The 26,834-nt window shown below is 43.5% G+C and overlaps 4 protein-coding genes across 8 annotated transcripts; 3 read left to right on the top strand and 1 right to left on the bottom strand.

Annotated features, from left to right (window-relative positions):
- Window positions 1–320: 320 nt before the first annotated feature.
- Window positions 321–9,794, top strand: LOC109734871 (uncharacterized). Of its 4 annotated transcripts, none has more exons than XM_040386426.3 (14): window positions 321–598; window positions 723–818; window positions 4,581–4,760; window positions 5,539–5,670; window positions 6,089–6,228; window positions 6,310–6,420; window positions 6,556–6,681; window positions 7,301–7,450; window positions 7,530–7,676; window positions 8,279–8,347; window positions 8,453–8,554; window positions 8,761–8,931; window positions 9,034–9,113; window positions 9,413–9,794. In XM_040386426.3, exons 1-14 carry the CDS (start codon window positions 400–402, stop codon window positions 9,471–9,473), a joined length of 1,764 nt encoding a protein of 587 aa, XP_040242360.2. In that variant the 5' UTR covers window positions 321–399; the 3' UTR covers window positions 9,474–9,794. The 4 variants fall into 4 exon arrangements, with proteins under 4 accessions (XP_040242360.2, XP_040242362.2, XP_020149641.2 ...); XM_020294052.4 differs by having other exon boundaries at window positions 322–598; window positions 8,246–8,347; XM_040386428.3 differs by lacking the exon at window positions 7,530–7,676.
- A 2,100-nt stretch (window positions 9,795–11,894) lies between these two features.
- LOC141021589 (uncharacterized) lies at window positions 11,895–14,406 on the top strand. The gene is made up of 5 exons (XM_073497432.1): window positions 11,895–12,013; window positions 12,399–13,131; window positions 13,459–13,575; window positions 13,729–13,854; window positions 14,248–14,406. Exons 1-5 carry the CDS (start codon window positions 11,895–11,897, stop codon window positions 14,404–14,406), a joined length of 1,254 nt encoding a protein of 417 aa, XP_073353533.1.
- A 2,489-nt stretch (window positions 14,407–16,895) lies between these two features.
- On the bottom strand, window positions 16,896–20,763 carry LOC109734870 (nucleolar GTP-binding protein 1). Its single transcript, XM_020294051.4, has 3 exons — window positions 20,612–20,763; window positions 17,537–19,618; window positions 16,896–17,155 (listed from the first exon to the last, which is right to left on the bottom strand). Exon 2 carries the CDS (start codon window positions 19,586–19,588, stop codon window positions 17,579–17,581), a length of 2,010 nt encoding a protein of 669 aa, XP_020149640.1. The 5' UTR covers window positions 19,589–19,618; window positions 20,612–20,763; the 3' UTR covers window positions 16,896–17,155; window positions 17,537–17,578.
- A 48-nt stretch (window positions 20,764–20,811) lies between these two features.
- On the top strand, window positions 20,812–26,308 carry LOC109734873 (uncharacterized). Of its 2 annotated transcripts, none has more exons than XM_020294056.4 (9): window positions 20,812–20,938; window positions 21,085–21,169; window positions 23,299–23,363; window positions 23,701–23,768; window positions 24,048–24,154; window positions 24,336–24,385; window positions 24,475–24,557; window positions 25,342–25,667; window positions 26,049–26,308. In XM_020294056.4, the coding sequence occupies exons 2-8, from the start codon at window positions 21,115–21,117 to the stop codon at window positions 25,412–25,414; spliced, it is 501 nt and encodes a 166-aa protein (XP_020149645.3). In that variant the 5' UTR covers window positions 20,812–20,938; window positions 21,085–21,114; the 3' UTR covers window positions 25,415–25,667; window positions 26,049–26,308. The 2 variants fall into 2 exon arrangements, with proteins under 2 accessions (XP_020149645.3, XP_020149644.3); XM_020294055.4 differs by having other exon boundaries at window positions 20,834–20,938; window positions 23,302–23,363.
- The last annotated feature ends 526 nt before the right edge of the window (window positions 26,309–26,834 follow it).

Below are 26,834 nucleotides of genomic sequence, written 5' to 3' on the forward strand. Positions count from 1 at the left end.
GCGGGGAGAAACGGCGGGAAAAGGCGCTCGACTCGCCGACAGGGCGGACCCATGCGCGCATTTTCGCTTGTGCCGACGCCCCAGGCGCCCCAGGACGCCGGGTTCTGCCTGGGTCCGCCGACACCAGATTCGGCCCGAGCCGGCGAAAAACGGGCTTCTGGAGGGCGACTGGGCCTTTTTTTGACGCCGGCGCGGTAAAAACGTCTGGGAGGGGCCGGTTGTGGACGCGGATGGAGATGCTCTTACTCTGCTCGGCCGAACCTGGAAGCCCAAACGAAAAGTTTCCGCGACTAGCGCCGCGCCGCACGCTCGCGCCAGGGTAAGTGTGTGGGCGCGCTGCCCCCGAAGCATCCGCCTCGAAAACCCAAGCAACCCAAACCCCCACCTCAAGGGCGCTCGATGGGGAAAGCGAGGCGCCTCAAGCAGGGTCGCGGCGGCGGCGGTGGCGGAGGCGGCGGCGGTGGCGGCGGTGGCGGAGGCGGCGGCCGCGGCCTCCAGCGGGGGCGGGAGCGCTTCGACGGGTTCGCGCCGGGGAGCTTCCAGAACGTCTCGTCGGGCATGGCCTACTTCCCCTCCCAGGACCGGGTGGGCTACATGAGTACGTCGTCTCCGGTCCTGTCTCCTTCGTTTTCCTCGTCCCTTGTCCTTCTAGATCCGTTGGAGCCGACGTCTCTGATGGCCGCCGCCGCCGGCGCTGTTTGCTCCTCTGCTTGCTCATCCAGGTCAGGAGCAGAGGGAAGGGCTGGATCGCATGCTCACCTCGGAGATGGTGCGCCGCCACATCGCGGAGTCGGGCGTCGACCCCAGCGAAATCTTCTGTGAGAAACCGAGAATCCCACCCCCTGCCGAAATTGGCCTGTTTTTCTCTCTTCACCTAGAAAGGGTTTGTTTGGATCTGTGCCGCGCGCGCGTGCATTGTGGGGGTTGTGCACGTGAATGTGGTTTCCGCCTTCTCCTGGAGGAAATTAGTGAATGAATACATGTTTTTTAGTCTAACCCTATACCTATCTCAGAGCCAAGAGGACCATCATCTGCATCACTAACAGTAGGAGATCGATAGTGCATTCAACCATTGACCGACTACACGATTTAGCTCTCGCTGCATGAATTTTAAAGTTAAAGTTTGTCTAACATAAAAATGTAAATTGCTCAGCGCTACGACGAGCTCATGCCAAATCACAGAAATTTGTCATCGCCATATCATCAAAATAAATTGCATCTGTGGACAATTTGTTTTTGACGGTTGTACGACGAGCTCACGCCAGCCTGAACCAGGGTACATTTACATAGGAGTGAGTGAAGCGCATAGCAGGTCCTTGAACTATTTCAAGGGTGTCACGTAGGTCCTCAAACTATGAAAATCATGATCCAGGTCCTTGAACTACGGCAAGTTTGTCATGCTAGGCAACATAATCCTTAGACTACTTTGGTGTTGAACTGATTTTGGACCTAGATGACACACTGCACTTTGAGGACTTGGATGATGATTTTCATAGTTTGAGGACCTAGGTGACGCCCCTGAAATAGTTCAGGGACCTACAATGCACTTCACTCTTTACATAGCAGAAGAGAGAAGGGGGGGGGGGGGGGGGTTAGAGAGTACAAAGCATTTAACACGTGTATGCAAATAACATAAATTTCCATTGCATCCAACACATGTATGCAAGCAACAACACATCTACGGACAACCATTATGATACAGTCTACACTTCAAGTAGTATTAGAGACAGAGAAACATACCTTTTAAATTGTGTTTTGAAGAGTTGGTTGACAGTGGTGGAGCTAGGAGCCTAGGATTCAAATAATGGGCCCACTAAGCTAAAATAATGGTCCAATGAAAAAAAATTAAGACCCATATGAGCAAGTTTCATTTCATAGCAAAGGCGATGCTACAGAAAGTAAGTGTATCAGACTTTTTTCAACAAAGGGTGGAGTTTATTTGCTCAAAAAGGAGCATCAAGAGAATACATACCCTAAGAGCACGCACCCAGCCTTGCATCGCCAACACCAATGCACACACAAAAAACACGCCGGCAATAGCAAAGTCATATAAGACCAAAGCTATGTGTAGGCGATTTAAACGCAAGACAGTGATTTTGGCCGTGAAGGGAGGTGCAGAGTACATAACATTGTTCTTCTTTTCGAATTTAACATAACATTGTTACTAACATCATCATTCACACACGTCGTTGCATGCGCGCCATGCCATGCCGGCGAGAAGGGAGTGACATTACTTTGCTCTCCCGGACCTGGAAGCCCAAACGAAAAGGGAAAAGTTTCCGCGACTAGCGCCGCGCAGGGTGGGTGGCCTCGGGATAAAGTAGGCCGGCTGTGGGCGCGTTGCCCCCGAAGCATCCGCCTCGAAAACCCAAGCAACCCAAACCCCCCCACCTATGTTTTCAAGGCGTCCAGGTGCTTTAAGGTGCTGGGGGGCGCCTCAATGCCTAGGCGCTCAAAGCGCGAGGCGAGGCGACGCCTTAGACACTTATTATTAGGCGCTAGGGGTACTAATATGGCAGCCTTGGGAGAGGGCTGCCGGCGGCGGAGGAGCTTGGTCGGAGAGGGGGAGGGCCGGCGGAGATGGATCTTGGCCGGAGAGGGGAAGGGCCTGCGGAGGAGGAGCTTGGCCGGAGAGGGGGAGGCCGGCGGAGGAGGAGCGGATCTGGGCCGGCGGCGTGAGAGGAGAGAGCGCCTCTCTCTTTTCCCCTCGATTTGGAGTCACGGGTGTGTTCCCCTCTCTCTCCTGCCTCTGTTTACCCCCTCTCTCCCGCCCAATTTCTCTTCCCTCCTGCGAATTCCTCTTTCTGGCGCGCGCCAGCTGCTGGTTCCCGCTCAACCTGCCCACGCATGTCCAGGGCGTCCAAAATCAACTAAAGCGGCGCCTTGGACGCCTCAACAGCACAAGGCGAACGCCTTAGATAGAAAACTAAGGCGACGACGACGCCTTGACGTCCCCGAGCGCTCTGACGCCTAAGCGTCGCCTTGAAAACAGAGTCCCCCGCCCATCGCTTCTAGGTGCTCGATGGGGAAAGCGAGGTGCCTCAAGCAGGGTCGCGGTGACGGCGGCGGCGGCGCCCGCGGTGGAGGCGGAGGCGGCGGCCGCGACCTTCGGCGGGGGCGGGAGCGCTTCGACGGGTTCGTGCCGGGGAGCTTCCAGAACGTCTCGTCGGGCATGGCCTACTTCCCCTCCCAGGATAGGGTGGGCTACATGAGTACTTTGAGCCCCGATCTTGTTTAACTTCTCCTCCTCCTCGATCCGTCGGAGTCAAGGCCTCTGACGGCCGCCGCCGCCGGCGCTGCTCGTTCCTCTGTGTGCATGCGTCTAGGTCCGGAGCAGAGGGAAGGGCTGGATCGCATGCTCTCGTCGGAGGCCGTGACCCGCCACATCGCCGAGTCGGGCGTCGACCCCAACAAAATCTTCTGTGAGAAATCAATCCCCCGCCTTCCCACCCCCTGCCGAAATTGGCTTGTTTTCCCCCCCTTTCTAGCAAGGGTTTGGGTCTCGGTCTCAAAGCTAGCTAAGAGGGCCATCATCTGCATTACTAACAGTAACTGTAGGAGATGCGGCGTCCAGTCATTCACCAACCACACTCGATTTCGCTCACAACATTATCCGAATCTAAAAGTTGGAAAAGTATGCCTAAGACACAAAATCAATTGCTGTGTCGTCCTAGCATCCAAATCTCAAGAATTTGTCATTGCCGTATCATCCAAATCGTCAAAATAAATTGTGTCTATGGACGACCTGTCGCTAAAATGTTTAAGAAAACAACAACACATCTATATACGGACAACCATTATGCTGACAGTCCTTCAACTAGTACTAAAAGATAGAGGAACATGCCCTTTAAATTGTGTTTTGAAGAGTTGGTTGACAATGGTGGAGCTAGGAGCCTAGGATTAAAATAATGGGCCCACCAAGCTTAAAACAATGGTTCAATGGGGAAAAGAAAATCAAGATCCACATGAGCAAGTTTCATTTCACAACAAATGCGATGCTGTAGAAAGTATATCACACTAATTTAGTGGAAATCATATCACACTCCGCAATTCTCTGTGTGGCCCACGAAGTTCTCGAATTGGCATATTTTACTCGTCATGTTTTAGGTGGTTTTCTTCACATTTCATACAAATAGACATTCAACTCAGCGCAATCTCCATTTTTGTACAAATAGCACAGAAATCAGCAAGGCGTTGAATAATGGAGACTTTAGAATGGACACCAAGGTGTCGAAGGAGGTTAGCACTCCCTGCCGCATCCCTGATTTATCTGCTCAATCACCAAAGTCTGGTCTCTCCACTGGTCGTAGCGGTGTCAATGGATTCGCCCCATGTTGAAGCTGCTGTATAGCACCATTCTGCTTGTTGTTTGTTATTTTGCAATCTCGGGCTATCTAGGAGTGGATAGGTTGAGCTCATTGGGACCTTGGGGGAGAGAATGTAGGAAGGGTAGTTCGGGAGCAGGCTGGGAGCCTGGTACAAGCTCACGTCTTTGTCCAATTATTATTTTGGTATATTTGTACATTATAGATATTACAGAGTAACCCCTTTATTTTGCCAAAATAATGGTTGTCCTACAGTTGCTCCACCCACTATATTTGGTGGCGCGGATGGGGACCGCAGTGAGTCGAATGACTCTGTGAAGATGGAGGACATGGGGCCACTGCATGAGGCAGCATGCACGGGGAAGATTGAGACATGCCAATACTTGGTGGAGCAGCTTGGGTTTGACATCAATACTGAAGCTAATGATGATTCAGGTATCTGCAGTGTGTATTCTTGCTAGATTAAATGGTTCATTAATTTGTTTTTGTTGGTGACGTAATGCAAGCTGTTATATAGTATGATGTAAATGTGTCCCTTATAATATTTCTAAACTCCCATTCTGAAAGATTTTTTTTCCAAAAATCGACCCTCTGGTTTCTCGTACCGTATCGTTTGTTTACTATTCCGTAGTGTTGGCATGCTACCGTTATAAATGACATGCAAACACGGAAATTCAATTTGGCTCCCGGTAGCACATGCTCCCTGGCCAATTTTTTTCTCAAGTGTAAAAAAAATTGAGACATTTTTTTTTGTGATCTTTGTCACATACGAATGCTACCTGTAAATTTTGAGGCAAAAAGGTTAAGCATTTTGTCCTGTGCAAAAAAAAAAAAACAAATCGAAGACCAAATGTCACCCCAAATTTGTTTTTTTCACCAATGAAATACTGCTGCTCCATTCCACATGAAAATTCTCAAGCAGGCTTGCGACACCAACACAATCATCTACAATTTTTTTTAAAAACATTTACTATTTTTTTCGTTGTACTGTTCACCCGGGAGCATGTGCTCCCAGGAGCCAAAACGCCGCTCCCATGCAAACACTGATAATGTGTTGAACACTTGAACTCTGGCTTTCGCACTTTCAGGTTGTAATTGTGTTCTGTACACTATGATGTGTTTGCTTAACTTTATGCTTCACATTATACTGTGATAGTCTGGTAAGTCATTTATGTAAGATCTGATTACATTGCTTAATTTTTACCATTGGCAGGCATGACACCTTTGGCTTGTGCGGTGTTGCGTGATAAATCAGTTACTGTGGAGTATTTGCTTGACAAAGGTGCTAATCCCAATAAGCAAGACAACAAAAGATTTACTCCTCTGCACTACGCTACAAAAGAAGGTTCTCTTTCTGCACCTATTAACAACATAAATATATACTTACTATTTTTTGCTCACGAAAGAAAATTGTTAATATTAGTGCCTCTTTATATTTAATGTCCTGATGATCTGGTTGAATGACCATTGTCACTTTGTTTTTAGACTGCATATTTACATTATGCCTAACATGTGTAACAGTCCTCATGGATTCAGTTTTCTACCTCTTTGGCTCTTTGTACTCTCCAACATGACATTGAATTCAATCGTGTATTTGCGTGTTCTTAGATAAAGTTTGGCATGTGCACTAGGGTATGTGGATATCTTGAACGAAACATACTTTACTTGAATGATATAGTCCTGATCTATTTTTCTGTCCATTTGTTCTTAAATAACCGACTGAAATAAAATATTATTCTTCATGCCACTGCTTTTTTACCTAGGGAATAACCGACTGGTACGACTCTTGCTGTCAAAAGGAGCTAGTGTTGATGTATTCTCTTCTGAAGGGACACCGCTACATGTCGCTGCCTCTTATGGGAAGTCTGGCATCATGCAGATTTTATTGCAGCACAATGCAGATGTAATCATAATTTAATTTAATATTTAGTAGTTTAGGAGCATCACTACCTGTCAATTGACCTCTTTCTCTAAAAACATGTAGCCAAACACGGTTTCGGCAGATTTAGGCACACCCATGGCTGCAGTTCTTTGTGTTGCTTCTGGTAGAATTACTGAGTCTGATGCTTTAAAGTGCATGAAGCTCCTTGTCAAGGTCTGGTGGACACTTCACCCTCCTTTTTTTATCTTATAAATGGTTCAGGAACCCAATAGGGATTTATTTACTGGATTCCTGTTTCTTATGTAAACTGGAAATGTCCATACACTCATTTATCTTATTATTCCACAGGCTGGTGCCGATTTGAATTGTGCAAATCCTGATACTCCATTGGTGATAGCAACTAGCAAAGACTTATCTGAATGTGTTGAGTATTTGCTGGAGGTTGGCGCAGATGCCAATATTCCAAGCAATCAAGTAAGTTCTTGATTCTTGCTATTACTGTTGTTAATTGATTTTTATGGTCATTGGTACCCCCTCCAAGGTTTACAAAGCCCGCACACATTTTGATACTTAATTTGACCATCAGTTTGACTAATCAAATATTAATTATATTCCATAAAAGATATATCATTGAACTGGTATTTAAAAATTGTTTCCAATGATGTTGTGTTGCCAACTCTTGGAGCACGAGGAAATGCTATATCTTGGTTATTGCTGCTTTGCTCTATCCTTTTGTTTTTAACATCCTAACCAGATGGACCATAAGTTTTATGTTGACACATTGTAATCATGGTACTCCCTCCGTTTTTATTTACTCCGATATTAGCTTTGACTGAAGTCAAACTTTATAAAGTTTGACCAAGTTTGTAGAAAAACAGTATGAGCATTTACAGTAACAAATTTGTATTATATGAAAATATATGCAGTGATGAATCCAATGATATATATTTGGTTGTATATGTTAATATATTTTTCTACAAACTTGTTGAAAGTATATAAAGTTTGACTTTAGACAAACCTAATATGTGGAGTAAATAAAAATGGAGGGAGTATAAAACTATCTCTGCCTTGTTCTGTTTTTGTTACATAACAGGGCCGTATGGCACCAATAGAAATGGCTGCAAACTCTGGAAGAAGAAAGCTTGTTGAGATTCTGTTTCCTTTCACATTGCCCATTCAATCTGTGTCAAACTGGAGTGTTCAAGGAATCATTGCCCATGAAAAGTTAAGGCAATCAAACAAGGTAGGAATTAAAATCTAAGCTCAATTACTTCGACACCCCAATTTGTGGCACCTTATATTTTCCTGTTCTGAGATTAAAGCCGTGTTCGGAATCCATCCCATCCGCTCCGACTCCGCGGAGTTGTGGAGCTCAGTTTAGGCCGCTCCGTAAAAATGAGCTAGAGGCTCGTCCGCTCCGGAGCGGAGTGGAGGGAGCGGAGAGGAGCCGAACGCGGCCTAAGTGTGAAGTAAGTTGTTTGTTATCTGTTCTGTTTAGTCTTGACCATGTATGTTTTCCGCTAAATTTTCCTAGCAGCTAACTAAGAATATATGTAGAAATATAAGTTCGGAAATATCATTTAATTACATTGTTACCTAATTTAGAAAAAAAAACTTCAGGACGTGAACACACAATGGTGAAACTGTGGCCAATACTCAATAGGGAACCCAATATTAAAACAGAATGCTAGTATCTGCTTAAAAGAAGCCAGAACATAAATGGGTTGCTCATGGAGATTACATCCTGATATTTACTCATGCAAGCCTGCCAAGTAAATTTTGCTGCAGATATCCACACCCATTTTTGGTCGGTTTTGAGGTGCGAAGCTGTGTCTTGTAGAGGAAGTGCCGCAATTAGGGCATTCCAATTGTTTATGTCTAAACTGCCCATGAGTTCAAGTGGAAAAAGATTGTTGCTCTGAATAAAGTGCTTGAATATTGCTAGTTTGAGTTTTTTAAAGCTGTCACTTAAGCTTCTTCATGTCTGTTAACTTGAAATTTTTTTATGTGTCATGGCGTGCTCAATATTATGATTAAGGGTAAGCAAAGTGATAAAGACAGCAATTTTCAGCTGAAATTAAATGCAGAAGTAGTAACCAAGAAAGAAGACTCTGGTGCACCAAAGAAGCCCTGTGCCAAGGTAATATCATTGGACATCTTCCCTATTTTAAAGCCGATTGGTTACATAGTGCTTATTTTTACACAAGATACCTGCTGCTGATATGCATGTTTTTTATTGGTATAGGACAAGGGAGGTGATAAAGATAAAAAGGCTGAACTGAAATTACTCGGTGCAAAAGCAGTCGAGCGGAAGGACTACGCTGCTGCATTAAAATTCTACAGTGAGGTAGTATATTGTCGCACCATCATATCATATACTACCAGAGCGCTCTGTTTCCATTTCTATAGTGCACTGCTAGCTATTCATCATGAATGAAAATGAATTATGATTTCTTACTTGATTCTGGGATGATGGATTGTGATTCTTCCTTTTTTTTTACCCAAGTTGTGCTTGCCTTTTGAGAATTAACCATATGGTTTGTTTCGATGCAGGCAATCAAAGTGGATCCTGAAGATGCAACGCTTTATTCCAACAGGAGCCTTTGCCATCTAAAGAGCGGCCAAGCGCATGATGCTTTGGCTGATGCCATCGCATGTGTAAATGTGCAGCCTGATTGGGCGAAGGGTTACTATCGGAAGGGAGCTGCCCTCATGTCGCTCAAGGTGAGATAAAAATTGCAGTCTGGCATTCTTTTGCTGCTTTACACGTCACTCCGGCCCCATTTAGACAATCTAATCTGCTTCTTGTTTTCATCATTCTTTCAGGAGTGTAAAGAAGCATGTGATGCATTCCTGGCTGGAGGGAAACTGAATCCTGCAAGCGTGGAGATTCACGACGCATTCTGGTAGGCCTTCCATCTGTCGTCTTTGTTTTCTTGAAGATCTGTTCTCGGAGCAAGGGTTTGGTTTAAATAGCACCGAGATTTGATTCCAAACGTACCCTTTTCATTCATGTTATTATTGTGCATATAATTCTGGCCAGAGTTAAGCAAGTAAATCATGTCTGTTTGATCCCATTGTTTGTACGCCCTATCATTAACATATATTTTTTGTCGACTTCTTTATTTTGTTGTTGCAACACTGTAAAGCATAAATGTTGGCTACCTTGGAGGCCTTAACAGTTGGTTATACCTGGCATTTTCAGGGAGGCGATTGAGGCAATGAAGAAGCAACATTCGGATCGACAAAGCGCAGGCCCGGTCTGATTAGAGCCTTCGTGGGCGAGTTCATGCATGGTTCGGTTCGGTGGTGCTCCTCTCGGGCTTCCGGTTCTGTGTACGTGTGATGAAGTGGCGTTCTTCTCCCTGCCTTTTGGTTCTAAACACAGGGAGAAGTGGTGTCGAGCCGTGAATGCTCGGTTCCTTTAAAATGTGTGTAACGTCCCGTAGCATATACGTTTATAGATCACTAAAGTAGTGATCTAAATACTCTTATGTTCCTTTATGGAGGGGTACTTTGTGATGGACGAATCGGTTTTCTCCTTACCGATACTTCTATGTTGCATGCTGAAGGCGTGTCAAGTGCAAGTGTGTTCTTGTTCCTCACAAACATAAAAACGCGAACATACTGACGGTCATACAAATGCAGAATAGCGGTAGACCATACTGAAGCCCTCCTTGACACGCGATGGGCAAATTCGCTGCCTAACAACTCCCTGCACCACAAACATCTCATACCGTCTACACAAGTAAGGCCATACGACAAGAAAAAAAAACACAAGTAAGAGATTGTGTGTGTATCCTCAAAACAAAAAAGTAAAGTGTGTGTTTTTTTTAAAAAAAATGTGTCATTTGTTGAGGATTCCTTTTTTTACGATTATGATTCATGAACATTTAAAAACAATTGTCAACTTAAAAAAAACATTGAACATTTTTCTAAATTCATGAATATTTTTAGAGTCAATGTACATTTCAAATTTGTGAACATTTCTTTTACAAACTTTATTTCAAATCTGTGAATAGTTTTTGAAATCCAACAATATTGTTTAATTCACTTTTTAAAAAATCATGGTTTTTTTAATTCGCAACATTTTCAACAATGAATGATTTTTAAATTTGTGAACATTTTTTTTGCAAACTTTATTTCAAATATGTGAATATTTTTTGAAATCCAAGAGTATTGTTAAATCCACTTTTTTAAACATGTTTTTTTAATTCGCAACATTTTCAACAATGCATGATTTTTAAAATCTGTGAACATCTTTTGATTTAACGAATTTTTCAAAAAAAAAAACAATTGATTGGCAATTGTACGCACCTATGTTTGGTGTCGCCTCTCTCACATCCTCAACGTCTTTTTACTAGTAGAACGTCCATCTATTACAACGGGTTTCTAAAAAAAATGCTACTCACGGAGCTAAAAAAACCCGAGAACAATGCCGTCTTAGCTAATACATATTTTCTTTTTGACAATCAGGTAACACACGTCATATTATCAAACACAATAATATTATTGACAACTCAATAATACGATGAATGTCATCCAAACAAATATCCATCACTGATCCAATGCCTATGTTTTTCTCATATTGTGTTTGCTAAACTACAGTTGTTATTATTGCTATTGTTACCACTACTATCAAAACTATCAAACTACTGTGCTAGTAAACACTTTACTGCAGAGAAATAACTTTTCAGGTGTGGTTGAATTGACAACTCAACTGTTAAAGCTTATAAATATAGCTCCACTTGTGCCGAATCAATAAATTTGAGTGAAATACTACACTCCAAGACTGTTGCGATTATCTATACTTGTGGGTCATCACCGGCCTGCCTCATCTCCGGTGGCCTTAGAGCAATATGGACGTGGTGGATCCCGGGCCTTGCCGGTGCGAGAGCTCCGTTTTTAGATGTGTTTGCGAGTTTTGTTAGGTTTTGTGTCTTGCTCCGAAAGGCGAGACAATGGCGGCTCCTTGGAGATGGAACAAGGTTCTTCCTGCCTATCCCTGTTTCGGTGGTGCATCTAGCATCAGCGGTGGGCGTGTGTCTCCCGGCGGATCTGCCTCTGGTGGATTGTTCATTTACATTTGTGTGTCTTCAGTTGGATCATCTACGCTACTCTTTTCGACGACGGTTGCTGGTTCTATGAGGTCTTAGCACGACGACCGTTTACTACAACAAATTTTGCCTGGCTTCGGTGAGGAAGAGGCGACGACAGCGGCACACCTTCGACTCGCTTCAGTGTTTATAGTCATCGCTAGGTGGTCTATAAACCTGGATGTAATTTTTATTATTTTTTGTGTTTGTTGTACTGCCGTGATGAGCGTGCGTGCTCAAGGGGACGTGAAGTCAAATTTCCACGAGTAAATTGCAGAAAACCACCAGTTTGAGGGCTAGGTTAGCAGAAATCACTATGTTACAGTTTCTTGGCAAAAAACACCAACTCTCTTGTAAACAATTTGCAAATACCACTGATCGGTGGATCGGGCACCGATAAGTGGATTTATGACAGGTGGGGCCCGGTTTTTGCCGACGTGGCGCTGTCAGCTGGTCGGACAGCCGTTAGACGCTGTTAGACGGCGCCGTTCGTTCTGTTTCCTCTTATCCCCCGTCTTCTTCCCCCGTTTCCCCCTTATTCTCCCCTGTTCCCGGTCGTGCGGCGCACCGTCCCCGCCCCCCGCCGCAGACATGAGTCCGGCGAAGTCGAGCGATGCTGGCGGCGGCGCCCAGCCATCCACTGGCGAGACGTGCGGGAGCTCGAACCCTACGAAGGCGACGACAGAAGAAGATGAGGAGGAGGACCTGCAGTACTCGGTGGAATTCAGGGCGGCCAGATCATTCGGCGCGTCGGTGAAGGCAAATCCAGTTGGAAGCTAGCACATTGCTTCAGCTTTCGGCGGCGTCTAGTGAGATCCCAGTCCCATTCCCCTCCCCAATCACATTCCCTTCTGTTGCTAGGGTTAGGGTTAATGTAGTTCTAGGGTTTGTGTGTGTTGTAGTTCTAGGGTTTGTGTGTGTTATAGTTCTGTACTTAGAATGATATAGTTCTTTAATTAGATGCTTACAACTAGGGTTTTTGTAAATAGAAGGATATGAATTGTTGCACTCAAATGATGTTCTGCTCTGTTCTGTACTAGCTTGCTTCAGTTTTCCTTAAGTACTTATAGTGCACTATTGTATTATTATTTGCAGTCTTGAAGATGAGGTTTGGGAATTGAGGATGCATTTTCATGACAGAGATAATATTGAAAGGAGTATGATGATGTCAGACATCACATATTACAATTTGGTAGCACTTATGGAGACAGAAGGGTATGGTTTTAGAGATTATATGTATTATGTGAGGGACCCTGGGCTAGGGATTGAAGGAATGGAAGAAATAGATGATGATGATAAGTTAGAGGAAATTTTAGACCACATAGCAGAGCAGAATAACAAGATATTGAATGTGACAATAGTTAGGGCCAGTGCAGAGAAAGTTCCCAATATAAATACCAGTGTTAATGTCATTGAGATGCAGACCCCAATAGAACAAATTGGAGAGCCCAAACTGTATCAGATTGATGATGAAGGAGTGTTGTTCAATGCTGAAAATGTGCATGTAGAAGCTGAGAGTTGTGATGCAGGAGGAGAACAAGAGCCAGTGCCCTTGCAGTTTGACACACAGCAGAGCAGAATAAATGTGAGCCTGGAACCTGCTTTAGGTGATGCAGTAGTGAAAGAATACCATGTGACTGACAATTCAGAGGAGCAACTGTTAATAGAGCAAGAAATGGAGGAGAAAAGGAGAAATGAAATTGAAATGTTTAGGAAGAACAAGAAGGAAAGAGCGAAGGAGACTTGTTTGAACAGGAAAGCGGCAGTGATGGACAATGAAGAGGATAGTGATGATGATGATCTGGTAGAATATGGTGATCATGCAGTGGTTAGTTCATTGCATGCAATGCTATTAATTAGCAAAAAAACATTAAGTTTTCTTGTTTTCCTCTCCGCCTTGGTCGCGGTGCACATCGTAAGATGACTTACACACCTAGATGGAGGGAGTACCAAATTTAGGTTTTTTGTTTTGTTTTGGCAATCTCAGGTAATACAGAGTGCACGAATATGAGTTACATATTATGCTGCTGTATACAGTCGAAACGTGTGACCTGTGTATTATTATGTTCTTGTTGTATCTGTAGTTGTATTGCTGTGACCTGTTGAATTATGTCACTTTTATGTAGGAAGTGATTTTGTTCTCTTAAATTTGTAGCCAAACAAGGTTTCAGAAGTTTCAGGTACCCCTCTTGTTACGGCTCTTCATTGTACTAAACATGGAGTGAGTGAATCTGATTCATTGGAATGTGTGAAGCTACTTGTCAAAGGTCTGGTATCCTGTTTGCTTTTTTTCCTTACATCTTATGATTAGGCAGGAACCGATTTGTTATTGTAGAGTAATATAGGTTGTTTTGTTAGTTGATCCCTCTAGTTATATGATCTGCTGTGTGCATGGCATTTTGCTTTGCATAATATGGGTACACAGGCTGGCGCTGATGTGAATTCTGCTCATCCAAGTACTCCCTTGGTGGTGGCAACTACGGTTGGTTTGGCTGACTGCATTAAGTACTTGCTGGAGGCTGGCGCGGATCCTAACATTCCAGATGAACAGGTGAACTTTTGTTCTTCCTAATTTCTTGCTGTTCTTACCGTGGTGGGAAATCTAATGCATATGGTATATTTTTTATGCACAGTCCACGGGTGCGTGCTTGTGGCATAGAGTTGCACGTGTATGATTATATCTGTCTACACATTGCGCACACCCATGTTGGGTTCACATGGAATTGCTTGTTTTCACGATGCTGTATTGTAACTATCTTTTTATTTTCTTTGTATGTTATAATCAGCACTTAGCAGAACTTAATGAATTCTCTTGATGAATATATTCCAATGGAAAATCCCTTCCACCATATCCTTGTTAATCAAGCTATTAAGTTTGCTGATGTGGCATATTGAAATATGTTCTTTCCATTAAGTGTATCTTCTTTGTTTTGTTACTTCACAGCATGGCCGGATGCCAATACAAATTGCTGCAAGTTCTGGAAGAAGAAGCCATGTGGAGATTCTATTTCCTTTCACTTCTCCCATCAGAGCAATGGCAAACTGGACTGTGGAAGGAATTATTGCTCACGAGAAGTCAAGATGCTCAATTTCTAAGGTTTGACTTGACTTGAAAGTTCTCAAATCATTATACATTTCTATGATTGTTTATATGCCCCTCCACCTTTATTACAAACTTCTGTGCATAGGCTTCAAATTGACAAAAATAGGGGGAGGGGGAGGGGTTGGGGGTGAATGTCACCATTGCTGCATGTCTCCCACATGAACCTAGTGGATATTAATCAAAGATAGAGAAGATGAAAATAATATATATGGCCGAGAGATATGCTGGAACCGGGTGTTGGCATAGCAGCACCAGAGAAGAGTGGAGAATGGAGGAGACCCGGGGGGGGGGGGGGGGGGGGGGGGATGAGCGCTGAAAATAAATCTGGAGGGCAGATGGTGATAGGAGGAAGGAAACTGAATGAAAGAACTCATGGAGGGTGATCACTGAGGAGTAATAGGTGAGGTGAGAGCAAGACATGATTGGAACTATGAACTATCTATGCAACTCTACTCTAAATTGTTATATAAGAACATAAGTTGGTGCATGTGTAGGTCCATTGTTACGAAACATCTCTTCTTAACCTCTCCAAACCAGCGCACTCCTAACAAAAATAATACTCCCTCCGTCCCAAAATAAGTGTCTCTTCACTCTATGTATAAAAGGTTGAGACACTTATTTTGGGACAGAGGGAGTACATCCGTTTGACCAATGTATTTGTACATCTCTTCACTCTATGTATAAAAGGTCGATATTGTGAATATCCTAATACTATTATTCTTATCTAAGTTGATGCCGGATGTAGAGGAGGCATAACATGCCGTTCACACCGCACAAACGTTGTTAAAGTGTGCAGTTGTCCACTTTATTACCCTTTTAAATTGATGCCAGTAGTTCGAGTTACATAGCTAAAGACAAAACTTGTCGTGCCCTTTATATATTTCTTTCATCACCCTGAAATACATGATATGATATCATTCACCTGTTGTAGCATATTTATTGTTCTGTAGCAATACATGGGCAACTTACTAGTTATGTTTATTTAGAGGTATAATATCACAAATTACACACTTGACTTGAAAATGACATTAAGAATTTCAACAAATAACACTCCCAGGGAATACTCCATTGCAGCACTTGATTCAAATAACTCCCTTATCCCCAACTCTGGTTGCATCCTCCGTTCCTGCTACAATCCGGTGATATCTGCACTTGTGCCCCTAGGCTGCCACTGGTTGGCCATGACAGCCTGTCCCAGTTGCCTGTCCTGACATTCAAAACGTTCAAAAGGCAAAGAGTATTTTTCACCTGCATGTGTGCTATTAAGTTTTTCATGACAACTGGTGTTGCCTGGTCTCAAGAAACAACGTCTCCTAGCATTAAATAAGTGAGAAACTCTGTTGCAGTCCTCTGCAAGCATTGAAAATATTTAAATATTCCAATGACTGAAATCATTACTATTTTCAGTGATCTGCTGGTGTGCCATTTTTCCAGAATTGCTGCTCCTCGTGATGTCATTTTGAAGTCTAACCTTATTTTCCCCTAATTTATGTTCATGATTTAGGAAGAGTCTTGTAACAAGATCAACAATAAAGTAGCCATGCTGAAATCTCAAGGAAAAGAGGCAGTTAAGAGAAATGACTACCTTGGCGCTTCAAAGCTCTACACTAAGGTACGTGCTTGCATACTAACATTGATTCCATTTCAATGCTATTTTACGTGTCTTATGAAGTCACACTTATGTTTCATATTCAGTGTTGGTGCAACCTATTTGGTCATGCTTTTCTTTTTCGAACCCATTGGCACTTGCACTGAGGTTGTTTTTTCATAAGAAGCGAGCAGCCTACAAAGGCTAGGCCTCGGATGCAGCTGGTTGAGCACTCTGACAGTTGGTGGCACAGTTTGTGTTTTGCTGACCTTTTAGTTAACCGAGAATTGCTGGCTGCATAACTAATACGGTTCGGAACTGAAATAGCTAGCTGGATTATAAACATAGCAAATTATGCAAAACCACATGTGTGACATATAACCGTAGATGCTATAGTACTTATAGTTTCAGCTGTTAGGAATATGCACTGTTGTATGCCTTTGTCTAGACTGGGAAATTTAGTTCATGACAAAGTTGTCTAGACTGGGATTTAAACACATGTGGTTTGCTGAAATTTAGTGAATATGCACTGTTAGGAATAGTCACATAAATAACATACTTACAAACTAAGAACTTTGTCTAGACTGGGAACTTTGTCATGCACTGTTGTATGCCTTGTATCCAAGTGAGTATAGAAAGAATAAAGTTACAACTCGCAGTAGAACATGCAGAGTTGTTAAGTTTTAAAACAACAAGAGGGGTCAAAACCCTACCAAGTTATTTCACCAGACTAGATAACTCACCAAGTATGATTAAGTTCCTCTTGAGAAACAGCTAGCACTTGCCATTTACCAACCGCAAGCACTGGGGCCAGACAATGCTGAGGGGGTGCACGTTGAAATTACTGAAACTCACAGGTTCCAGACCAAGGTGCAATATCACAGTATCAAAACATTTCACAAAAAGGAAAACAAGCGGCCCGTTCAAATACATTAATAACACCATCAAACAAAATTCGACTCCGCTCCGCACAAGTGCAGAGTAAACCGAAGGTACAACCATATAGTTCAACAACAATGTAGTCTAACAAACAAAGCGGAACACAGAGCAAATGCCAGATAAAAATAAAATTGCAATAGATAGTAGTATCTCCAGCTGCCAGATTGACACTGAAGCCTCCCCCGATGCCCAGCACGAAAAATGGCAGTGATCCAATAGTTCCTGCATAAGGATAAAATGAAAGGGCTGAGCTTCAACCTTACAATAAACATGTGGATGTAGCTCAAGCAATACTTTACAAACTTCTCTATAAGATCCTGGAGTGCTTGCATCACCAATCACAAGTTTATAATGACGATGCTTTTACATATCAATTGAGGAAATTACTAATCCAATTTGACAGTACAGTATAATCCATAAACAGAAATCTCAGCTAACTACACCGCAACCAATTGACTACAAGATCAGTGCTGGTTCTAACATTTGCATTCGGTTTACAAAATCAGCATAATTTCAAGATTAATAACCCTATCCATATGGGGAAAACAGAAAGATTTGTTAACTAGGTGGAAGAATAACCAAGTGAAAGCACAGTTTCCGTACCTGATCGAGTGATTGCAAGCAGCAACGTCCACATTGACTGGTTTATCGCCTCTGGGTCTTTCCAACTCCTCGTTTTCCAGAGAAGAGATGCTTCGGTTTCAAGGTGGGGATGACGCGATCCGCCTCTCCACGGCGAGCCTCCTTGTTCCTGTTCTTGACAGAGTCCCTCGATTTCTTGATGGCCTTCTTCTTTTGAGCAACGTCCCGGATCCCGTCACCTGGTACGACCTCTTCAATTGGTCGTGATTTGGACCTAGACCTCGACCTCGTACGCAGCTTCTTGTCGGAGTGCTGGCCATCAACGTCCATAGCGTCGTCACCATCAGCTCTGCTCAGTGACCTCTCACGCTTACGGCCTCTTGACTGGCTGCGAAGTCGGTTCACAGCCGCAGTAGGATCAACGCCCATGGATGTGAGTTGCCTGCCCAGTCTCTTGGTTGTGAACTTCCTATCCTTGTCATGCTTCCTTGGAACAATAGGACGGCTCTCTGCAGTACTCTTCTTCATCCTATGCTCTTGGATGAGCATTGCCTTCTTCTTCCTAATCTTACCCAATATCTCTCGCTGTTCTTCAGTTAATTCATCATGGCCATCAATCATGAAAGCATCCTGAGCAGCCTCTTCTTCAAGACGAAGACCCTCCTCCCTTTCCAGCTCCTCACACCTTTCCAAGATATCCGGATCCAGGAAATCAGCAACATTATGGCCATCCAATATCTCAGGGAGAATATCTTCCTTCCATTCATCATCAGCCAACAAGTAATGCTTCTTGAGACTGGCGGAATAGACTCCAGCACCTCCATTCTCATTCTCAAGGTCCCTCTCAAGTTTCTTCTTTTCCTTTGCAGCAGCAATCGCTTGAGCTTCAAGAACAGCCTGAGGAATACAAGTAGGCCTATCTCTGTTGTCACGAGGCTTGGGCATAGCAACATGAAACCTGTTTAAGCAGTCATTGATCTTCTTTGACTTCATCTTGATCTCCACCCTCTGCTCAAGAAGCCTCTCACATGCAGCATTTTTAACAGCCATCACACCCTCATCTGTTAAAGCACTCATAGTCAACAAAACACCCTCTTCACTAGGATCTCCACCTTGAGGTATAGTCTTCATAGCCTCTGACTTCATCTCCATCACCAGCTTCATGTCCTCTTCAGAAAGCCCGTCAAGCGGCTGCAGATCAGTCTTGTTGCACACAATGACCAGAGGCTTATTCATGAACAAGGATTTAATACTGTGGAAGAGTGCAGCTTGCTGAGCAATAGTGTACCCACAAGAACCAGAGATGTCCAAGAAGAACAGCACAGCAGCCCTCAAGTGAGCAAGAGCGGTGATACTGCACATCTCTATGATGTTCCTGTCCTCAAAAGGACGATCAAGGATCCCTGGAGTGTCAATCACTTGGTACCGCAGATACTTGTAATCTGCATGGCCAACAAAAAGGGATTTTGTTGTGAAAGCATAAGGCTGTACGTCCACATCAGCCCTCGTAACCTTGTTCATGAAAGAGCTCTTCCCAACATTTGGATACCCACAAATCAAGATAGTACGGGTGTTTGGGTCAATTGATGGAAGCCTGGCCATGTGCTGCCTGATCTGCTCCAGGTATGCCAAACTAGGACTGATACGCTTTAGAACAGTACACATGCGACCTAGTGCAGCTACCTTCAGGCACTTGCACCGGTACAGGGTGTCTCCATACTTGAGCAGCCTCAGATAGTCCTTGGAGATCTTTGCAATGATATTTCTAGCTGTATTGATCTGACCCAAGGCAAGTTTGTAGTGATCCTTGTTGTAGAGCACATGAAGGAGATCGCCATAGAAAGGGTGGATGTCATCCAGTCTGGGGAACTCATCGATGATGGTGGACAGCTTTTCATAGAAGTTCTGCTGGGTATAGCGAACCTTGCGCATATAGAACTGGCGAATGCGGTTGATAGCATAGCCCTTGTGGACAACAGTTGGTGTTTGCCTCTGAGTGCGGGACAAGATTATGTCAATGAAGTCCTTCCCAGGAGGGACAACAGTGATTTTCTTGAAATTATACTGCACCATCTTGCCGATGTAAAGCTTGGCTACTTATTCCTGTGATACAAACAAATGTCATGTCAATCCTATGTAGATAAACAGGTGAAAAAACCAATGCGGAAAAACGGGTACAAGCAAATGCAAGAAATCACAATTTCCAAAAAACATAGCCAGGGAGAAATCTAGCAAGCACCGCATAAAAAACATCTATCTAAAATCATGTGAAGACTATAGATTCATGCCCATCATTATCAGTGCATCCTATTTACACACAAGGAAACCTTTGATTTATAAAATACATAAGACAAAAGGGCCAGGAGAATAAGTCAGGACCTTAAACATGCACACCGTTCTTATATGAAAGAAAAAAAGAACATCTACACACCTAGATACCAGCAAGTCAAGGTCCGGTTTCTTTCTCAGTAGCTAAAAATAGTTGAACCACTAGTATGGTCAACTGGTTGCATCAGACCAGAACACTAACTCAGGATCTGAAACACTCACACCATTCTTACATGGTGGAAACATCCTCTCATAGGAGGAAGTGCAACAGCAACACATGCATGCTTTTCATTCTCATCGCGTCAAATACTTGATGGATTTTACAAAATTACCACAAATAAAAGCAGGAAGACAGCAGCAGTAGTTCCAACTACTGACAAAATACCACGCCAGGTGTCTAAATCGGCTGCAGCTAAACTAGCCGGCAGCCTTGAATCAATCATAATAATATCAAATTAGAAAACTACTAATCAACCATCCCCTATCTTCTGCATCAAATCAGCCAACCCTTATTGAGCCGCTTGTTACAAATCCTACAGTCAGATACGAGACATGGCGCAAAACAGAAGCAATTGCTCTATTCGCAAACTCTTGAGAGATTCAACCAGGGACGAGCATGGGCATGTTGAACCAAGTCCACAAATCTACACAAGTAAAGTCCACATCCGCAGACATCCGCGAGGATCATCACGGGTACACGGCTATGCGAGACGGTCGGCACGCAGGGACGGAAGCGGAGAGCGGAGGGGAAAGTCGGCGGCTACTTACGGCGTGAGGCGGCGGCGGCGGGACGTAGGTTTCGCCTCGGTGGAGGCGGCGGGCGTCCGGCGGCGGACGGAGTGGGGAGGAGGAAAGAGGAGGGTTTAGGGAAGGGTTTCCTCCGGGCTCTTATGTGCTAGCTAACGGGCTTTCCTCTCGGCCCATCTAACGGCCATTCTCCAGCCCACTTACCTACGGCCCACGGTACTGGAGGCGGCGGTGGTTCGAGAATCGACCACGGCTCAGCCAGCCTCCTCCACCACATCCGCCGCCTACCTCCCCCCTTCCCGCCGCCGTGGAAGGAGACCGGCGGCTGGCTCCCACCGCTTCCGCGAGGTTCGTCTCCTCCGCCGCTCCTGATTTTCCCTTGATCCATCGCTCCCGCTGCTAGACTGTCTCTCTTGCTTCTGCGTGGTGATTCTTTGGGCCTGCAGCCCGGCGTTTGTGGTGCTGATTCGTGGTTTCTTGAATTGTTCCTCTAGGGTTCGGAGGCAGTAGGCTCCGCTGCTGCCATGCTCTCCAGGATCTCTCAACTCGGGGCGCGGCTCGTGCGCGAGACCAGAGCTGGTTGGTGTCTCTCCACCCCTTCCTGCTACACTACATCTGTTACATTAGGAATTAGGAGAAAATGGTTGTGCTTGGACCTAATTAGGAATGTCCGAAGAACGTGAATTTGTATAAATGTGATGCATACGTGAAGCACGCTGCGCTTGGACCCAATTCTTTGTGGTTACCATTGTAATGAGATAGCCACTGTTTATGTTAGCCGATTCCTGAGTTGGGAGTCATATTCTTTATTTTATTTTGTCACTGAAGAGAGAGCTTTGTTTGATTGAAGCCATAAGGTTCTTAGAATCTTCAGAAACCAATGCCCGACATTAGTCAGGAGTAGAATTAAGCCAGAACCCTACCAAACCAATAATTCTAGCGTTCAGCGCTAATTCATGGCCAACTTTATTAAACTCTCTCTTTGCTCACACAAACTGGATGTCTGCAACTTGACTCCGAACACTTATGATTTTGTTGATAAGCCCGCATTTTCTGGGCCTGTTGCTCCCTTTAGCATTCATAGGCACAATAAGTTTCACTGGAAAAGGGGCCCTGGCATCAGGTATTTGCAACTACAATTCCTTCTTTTTGGTAGCTAACAGCTCAGATTTTCTGCATCCGAGCAAGTAACAGAAGAGCTGCACAAAGAGGACAGAACAGTCAGACCTTCTAGCCGCAAAACCAATGCTAGCTTCACCTGTCGCTGGAGAGAAGGATCCGTCTACATTAGTTTTCGTCCAGCCGGATAATGGCGCCAACCAACACAACATCTCACTGGGTTCATTTCGGCTGTACACGTCCTCTGCTGGTGTCAGTGTACTAATTCCAGGCTCAAACATCGACTGTTCATTTTGCCTTTATAGTCACCCAGCAGCTTTAAGCTGCACATATTGAGACTAGCTATATAGTTTTGGAGAAAAATAACTGAATCTTTTATGCGAGGACATATTGAGACTAGCTATATAGTTTTGAAGAAAAATAACTGAATCTTTTATGCGAGCTTCTCTTTTATTGTGGATTCAATCGTTTGTCAGGTGCCACGCTCTCCACAAAAGAAGGAGGACCAGCCCCCTGGTCTCCTTACTCAGATTTGCAATCAAGATCAGCAGCAATCTTTTCCTGTATAAGCAAACTGAGATTCTTCAGGAATATCCCACACCTTTTTAACTTCCATACGAAGAGCTCTTGCCTTTGTACAGTTAACCACTGCATGAAAACTATCTTCTTCTGCAACACCACATATAGAGCATGGACTATTAACCTCCAGGGTATGTTTCAGTTTGTTTCTCTTCGTAGCCAAGTTATCAGCAGCTAAGCGCCAGACGAAAGCATGAACTTTATTAGGCATAGGGGCAGACCGAATATTACGCCAAATAGGTCTAGAACAGTCACCTGCTCTACTCGCACCCTCCTGCACAGGACTCTCAACAGTGAGGTTATAAGCCAGTTTATAAGCACTTTTGACGGAGAGCATACCATTTTTCTCATAGTTCCAGGCTATGAAATCTTCAAATTTATACTCGAAGAGGTGAATATTCAGGATTTGATCAGTGTCGTGTAGGAGAAAAGTTCTTGCAATCAGTTGAGTGTTCCACTCTTTTCTTCCTGGGATCAACAGTTGTTTGACTCAAGATAATCTTAAACTTCCCCTTTCTGAACTGATCTTTAGGTTAGGATTCCTTGGCAGCCAATTGTCCCTCCAAATATGAGCTTTACTTCCATCCCTAATCCTCCAGATAATTGCCTTTTTAAGAGGGTCGAGGCCATGTTCAATTCCCCTTCAGCCAGGCGATGCATCATTTTTTAAAACTGTATCAATGAGGTTCCCTCTTGGGTAGTATATGATCTTGAGGAGTCTTTCACATAAAGTGTTTGGGTAAGTGAGAAGACACCAGGCTTGTCTAGCGAGCAAAGCCTGGTTAAAAAGCATCGAGTCTCTGAATCCAACACCTCCTTGAACTTTTGGTTTAGTGAGGTTTTCCCAAGCAGTTCAATGAATCCTCTTTTGATCCTGGTTTTCAGCCCACCAAAACTGTCTCGTCATGTTTCTTGATTGCTTATTTTGAGAAACCTTCCGGGTTTACACATGCCTAGTTTGGTGAAGGTATTATTTGGTTCTGCATTCTCAAATCGTTGACTTCTTGCAGCAGGAAACTTGTCAAGCCATAGCAGCAATTACTACCGAGGTCTCAGCCGGCATTCAGCCCCAGCGGTTAGTCCTTTTGTACTGTTATAATCGTTGTGATTGCTAGTATAGAATATGTTATTGCCTATTGCCTTCTGTTCCTGCTGCGGCCGAGAATATAACCAAAGCATCAATAGAATTGTTTTTCTATACATGATGCACACAGTACTTTGTGTTTCAGATTCATTTTGAAGTTTTTTCAAAAAGTAAAGATTTTCTTTTCTCTACCTCTATATCGTTTTGCCGCCTCCACATATGTGCAAGCAAACACTGCCTTCTGCTTGTTAAAAAAAACCTTCTGGTGAAATCTGTTTGTGTGTACAGAAGTGATGATTTATCATTTGCACTGGTCTTTGTTTTTCAGAAGAGCATCCTCTTCTCCACCGCAACAACAAGTAGTCATCATGATGAAGGCGGTGACGACAAGGAGAAGTGAGTGTGTTTGTCTTCTTCCATTTTTTTATGCAGCATGAAATTTAAACACCTAGGCATCTTTGTATCTTTGGAGTAAGCAGTATATTAGTCCAGACCATCTCCTAATTTTATTTTTCTTTGTTAACATTTATCGCCTTCTGATGGGCTGCTCCTTCCACATGTTGAGGAAATAGCGTGATCGGTTTTACTGAATGTTAGTATTCAGCTTTGAGAAATATTTGACATGGAGTAAAGAACTGGTCTTCTGACAAGAGCAATTTTCTCTTCCATGTGCAGAATCTCTGTAACATTTGTGAACAAGGATGGCACTGAGAAAACGATACGTGTTCCTGTCGGAATGTCCATGTTAGAAGCTGCTCATGAAAATGACATAGAACTTGAAGGTTTTTAAACTATCTGTCTATTCACCTCACACCCCATCACATGCACTGTCTGTTACATCATGTTACTATCTTTGATCACTTTTTAAATAGGCATATTAATGTGTCCTTTTAAGATCTTGTCAGCTGATTTCAGTTGTAGGTGATAACCTTGCCTAGTATTTTGGATTTTTGGTTACTGCAGGAGCATGTGAAGGGTCGCTCGCATGTTCCACTTGTCATGTCATAGTTATGGTATGTTGTAGATATAACCCATGCTGTTTTTTAATCTTCAGTTATAGAAGCTGAAAGTTCTTCTGACTAGCAAATTGAATCTTATCCAGGATGTAAAGGACTATAACAAGCTAGAGGATCCAACAGATGAGGAAAATGATATGCTTGACCTTGCATTTGGGCTGACAGAAACGTAAGTGGATATCTATCTGCTAAAGGATTCTTTTTTGTTTATCCATCTTTTATGAACCCCTCAAGTTTAGTAGTATCTATGTGTCATACAAACAAGCATATCGAAATATCTTAAAATCTACCCCCTCCGTCCCATAATATAAGATCGTTTTGCAAGTTGCTTGCAAAACGATCTTATATTATGGGATGGAGGGAGTACTTATTCATTGCGCCATTGTGAAAAAAATCCTTCCAGCATCTATATATGCAACCTTTAGGAACCATATAAGTAGTGCTACAGTGTCAACCAGGAGGTTCAGGGTTTGGAGGAAACCAAAGTGTAGGACTCAAAAGTAGTACAGGAGTATGATAGGATAGCACTTGCCATCCTCGGGAATTGCATTGCCTCATTCCTACGCAAAAAATGAGCTTTGAGGGGATGTGTAGTTTCCTCCAAAAACACAGGAAATTAATAGTATTCCTAAGGAATACTGCACCCGTTTCCTACAAACCCAATGCATTTAATGGAAGTTTTCCTCTGGAATCCCCGTTCCTATGTTTTGCCTATGAGAATCCTTCAAACCGAATGAGGCCTTGTATTAGGCTATTAGCGATGAACGGAAATCAGATAGAACTAATTGATAGAATAGCTAATTATGCTATCCCACATGGCCATACAGGTAGGCTGTAGATGTATAAACGCCATTGTGGCTTTGTACTATAGTATTACTTCCTAAAAGAAAATTGTTAATTGTTATATGTTAAATGTTAGGATCAAGAATAATCTGTTAAATAACCTTTTTCAGGTCCCGTCTTGGCTGCCAAGTAATAGCGAAGCCCGAACTCCGACAAGAAGCTGCGTACGAGGTCGAGGTCTAGGTCCAAATCACGACCAATTGAAGAGGTCGTACCAGGTGACGGGATCCGGGACGTTGCTCAAAAGAAGAAGGCCATCAAGAAATCGAGGGACTCTGTCAAGAACAGGAACAAGGAGGCTCGCCGTGGAGAGGCGGATCGCGTCATCCCCACCTTGAAACCGAAGCATCTCTTCTCTGGAAAACGAGGAGTTGGAAAGACCCAGAGGCGATAAACCAGTCAATGTGGACGTTGCTGCTTGCAATCACTCGATCAGGTACGGAAACTGTGCTTTCACTTGGTTATTCTTCCACCTAGTTAACAAATCTTTCTGTTTTCCCCATATGGATAGGGTTATTAATCTTGAAATTATGCTGATTTTGTAAACCGAATGCAAATGTTAGAACCAGCACTGATCTTGTAGTCAATTGGTTGCGGTGTAGTTAGCTGAGATTTCTGTTTATGGATTATACTGTACTGTCAAATTGGATTAGTAATTTCCTCAATTGATATGTAAAAGCATCGTCATTATAAACTTGTGATTGGTGATGCAAGCACTCCAGGATCTTATAGAGAAGTTTGTAAAGTATTGCTTGAGCTACATCCACATGTTTATTGTAAGGTTGAAGCTCAGCCCTTTCATTTTATCCTTATGCAGGAACTATTGGATCACTGCCATTTTTCGTGCTGGGCATCGGGGGAGGCTTCAGTGTCAATCTGGCAGCTGGAGATACTACTATCTATTGCAATTTTATTTTTATCTGGCATTTGCTCTGTGTTCCGCTTTGTTTGTTAGACTACATTGTTGTTGAACTATATGGTTGTACCTTCGGTTTACTCTGCACTTGTGCGGAGCGGAGTCGAATTTTGTTTGATGGTGTTATTAATGTATTTGAACGGGCCGCTTGTTTTCCTTTTTGTGAAATGTTTTGATACTGTGATATTGCACCTTGGTCTGGAACCTGTGAGTTTCAGTAATTTCAACGTGCACCCCCTCAGCATTGTCTGGCCCCAGTGCTTGCGGTTGGTAAATGGCAAGTGCTAGCTGTTTCTCAAGAGGAACTTAATCATACTTGGTGAGTTATCTAGTCTGGTGAAATAACTTGGTAGGGTTTTGACCCCTCTTGTTGTTTTAAAACTTAACAACTCTGCATGTTCTACTGCGAGTTGTAACTTTATTCTTTCTATACTCACTTGGATACAAGGCATACAACAGTGCATGACAAAGTTCCCAGTCTAGACAAAGTTCTTAGTTTGTAAGTATGTTATTTATGTGACTATTCCTAACAGTGCATATTCCCAGTATAGATACAAGGCATACAACTTAGTGTCATGACAAAGTTTCAGCAAACCACATGTGTTTAAATTTATAAGTATGATGGCTTCAGGTGCCAGTGCCACCTGCTGGGCCATCCGATGCCTCGTGCCTCCATCCCAGCATAGG

This window comes from Aegilops tauschii, chromosome 4 (genome assembly GCF_002575655.3).
Source record: "Aegilops tauschii subsp. strangulata cultivar AL8/78 chromosome 4, Aet v6.0, whole genome shotgun sequence".
In the NCBI taxonomy this organism is placed as follows: domain Eukaryota; kingdom Viridiplantae; phylum Streptophyta; class Magnoliopsida; order Poales; family Poaceae; genus Aegilops; species Aegilops tauschii.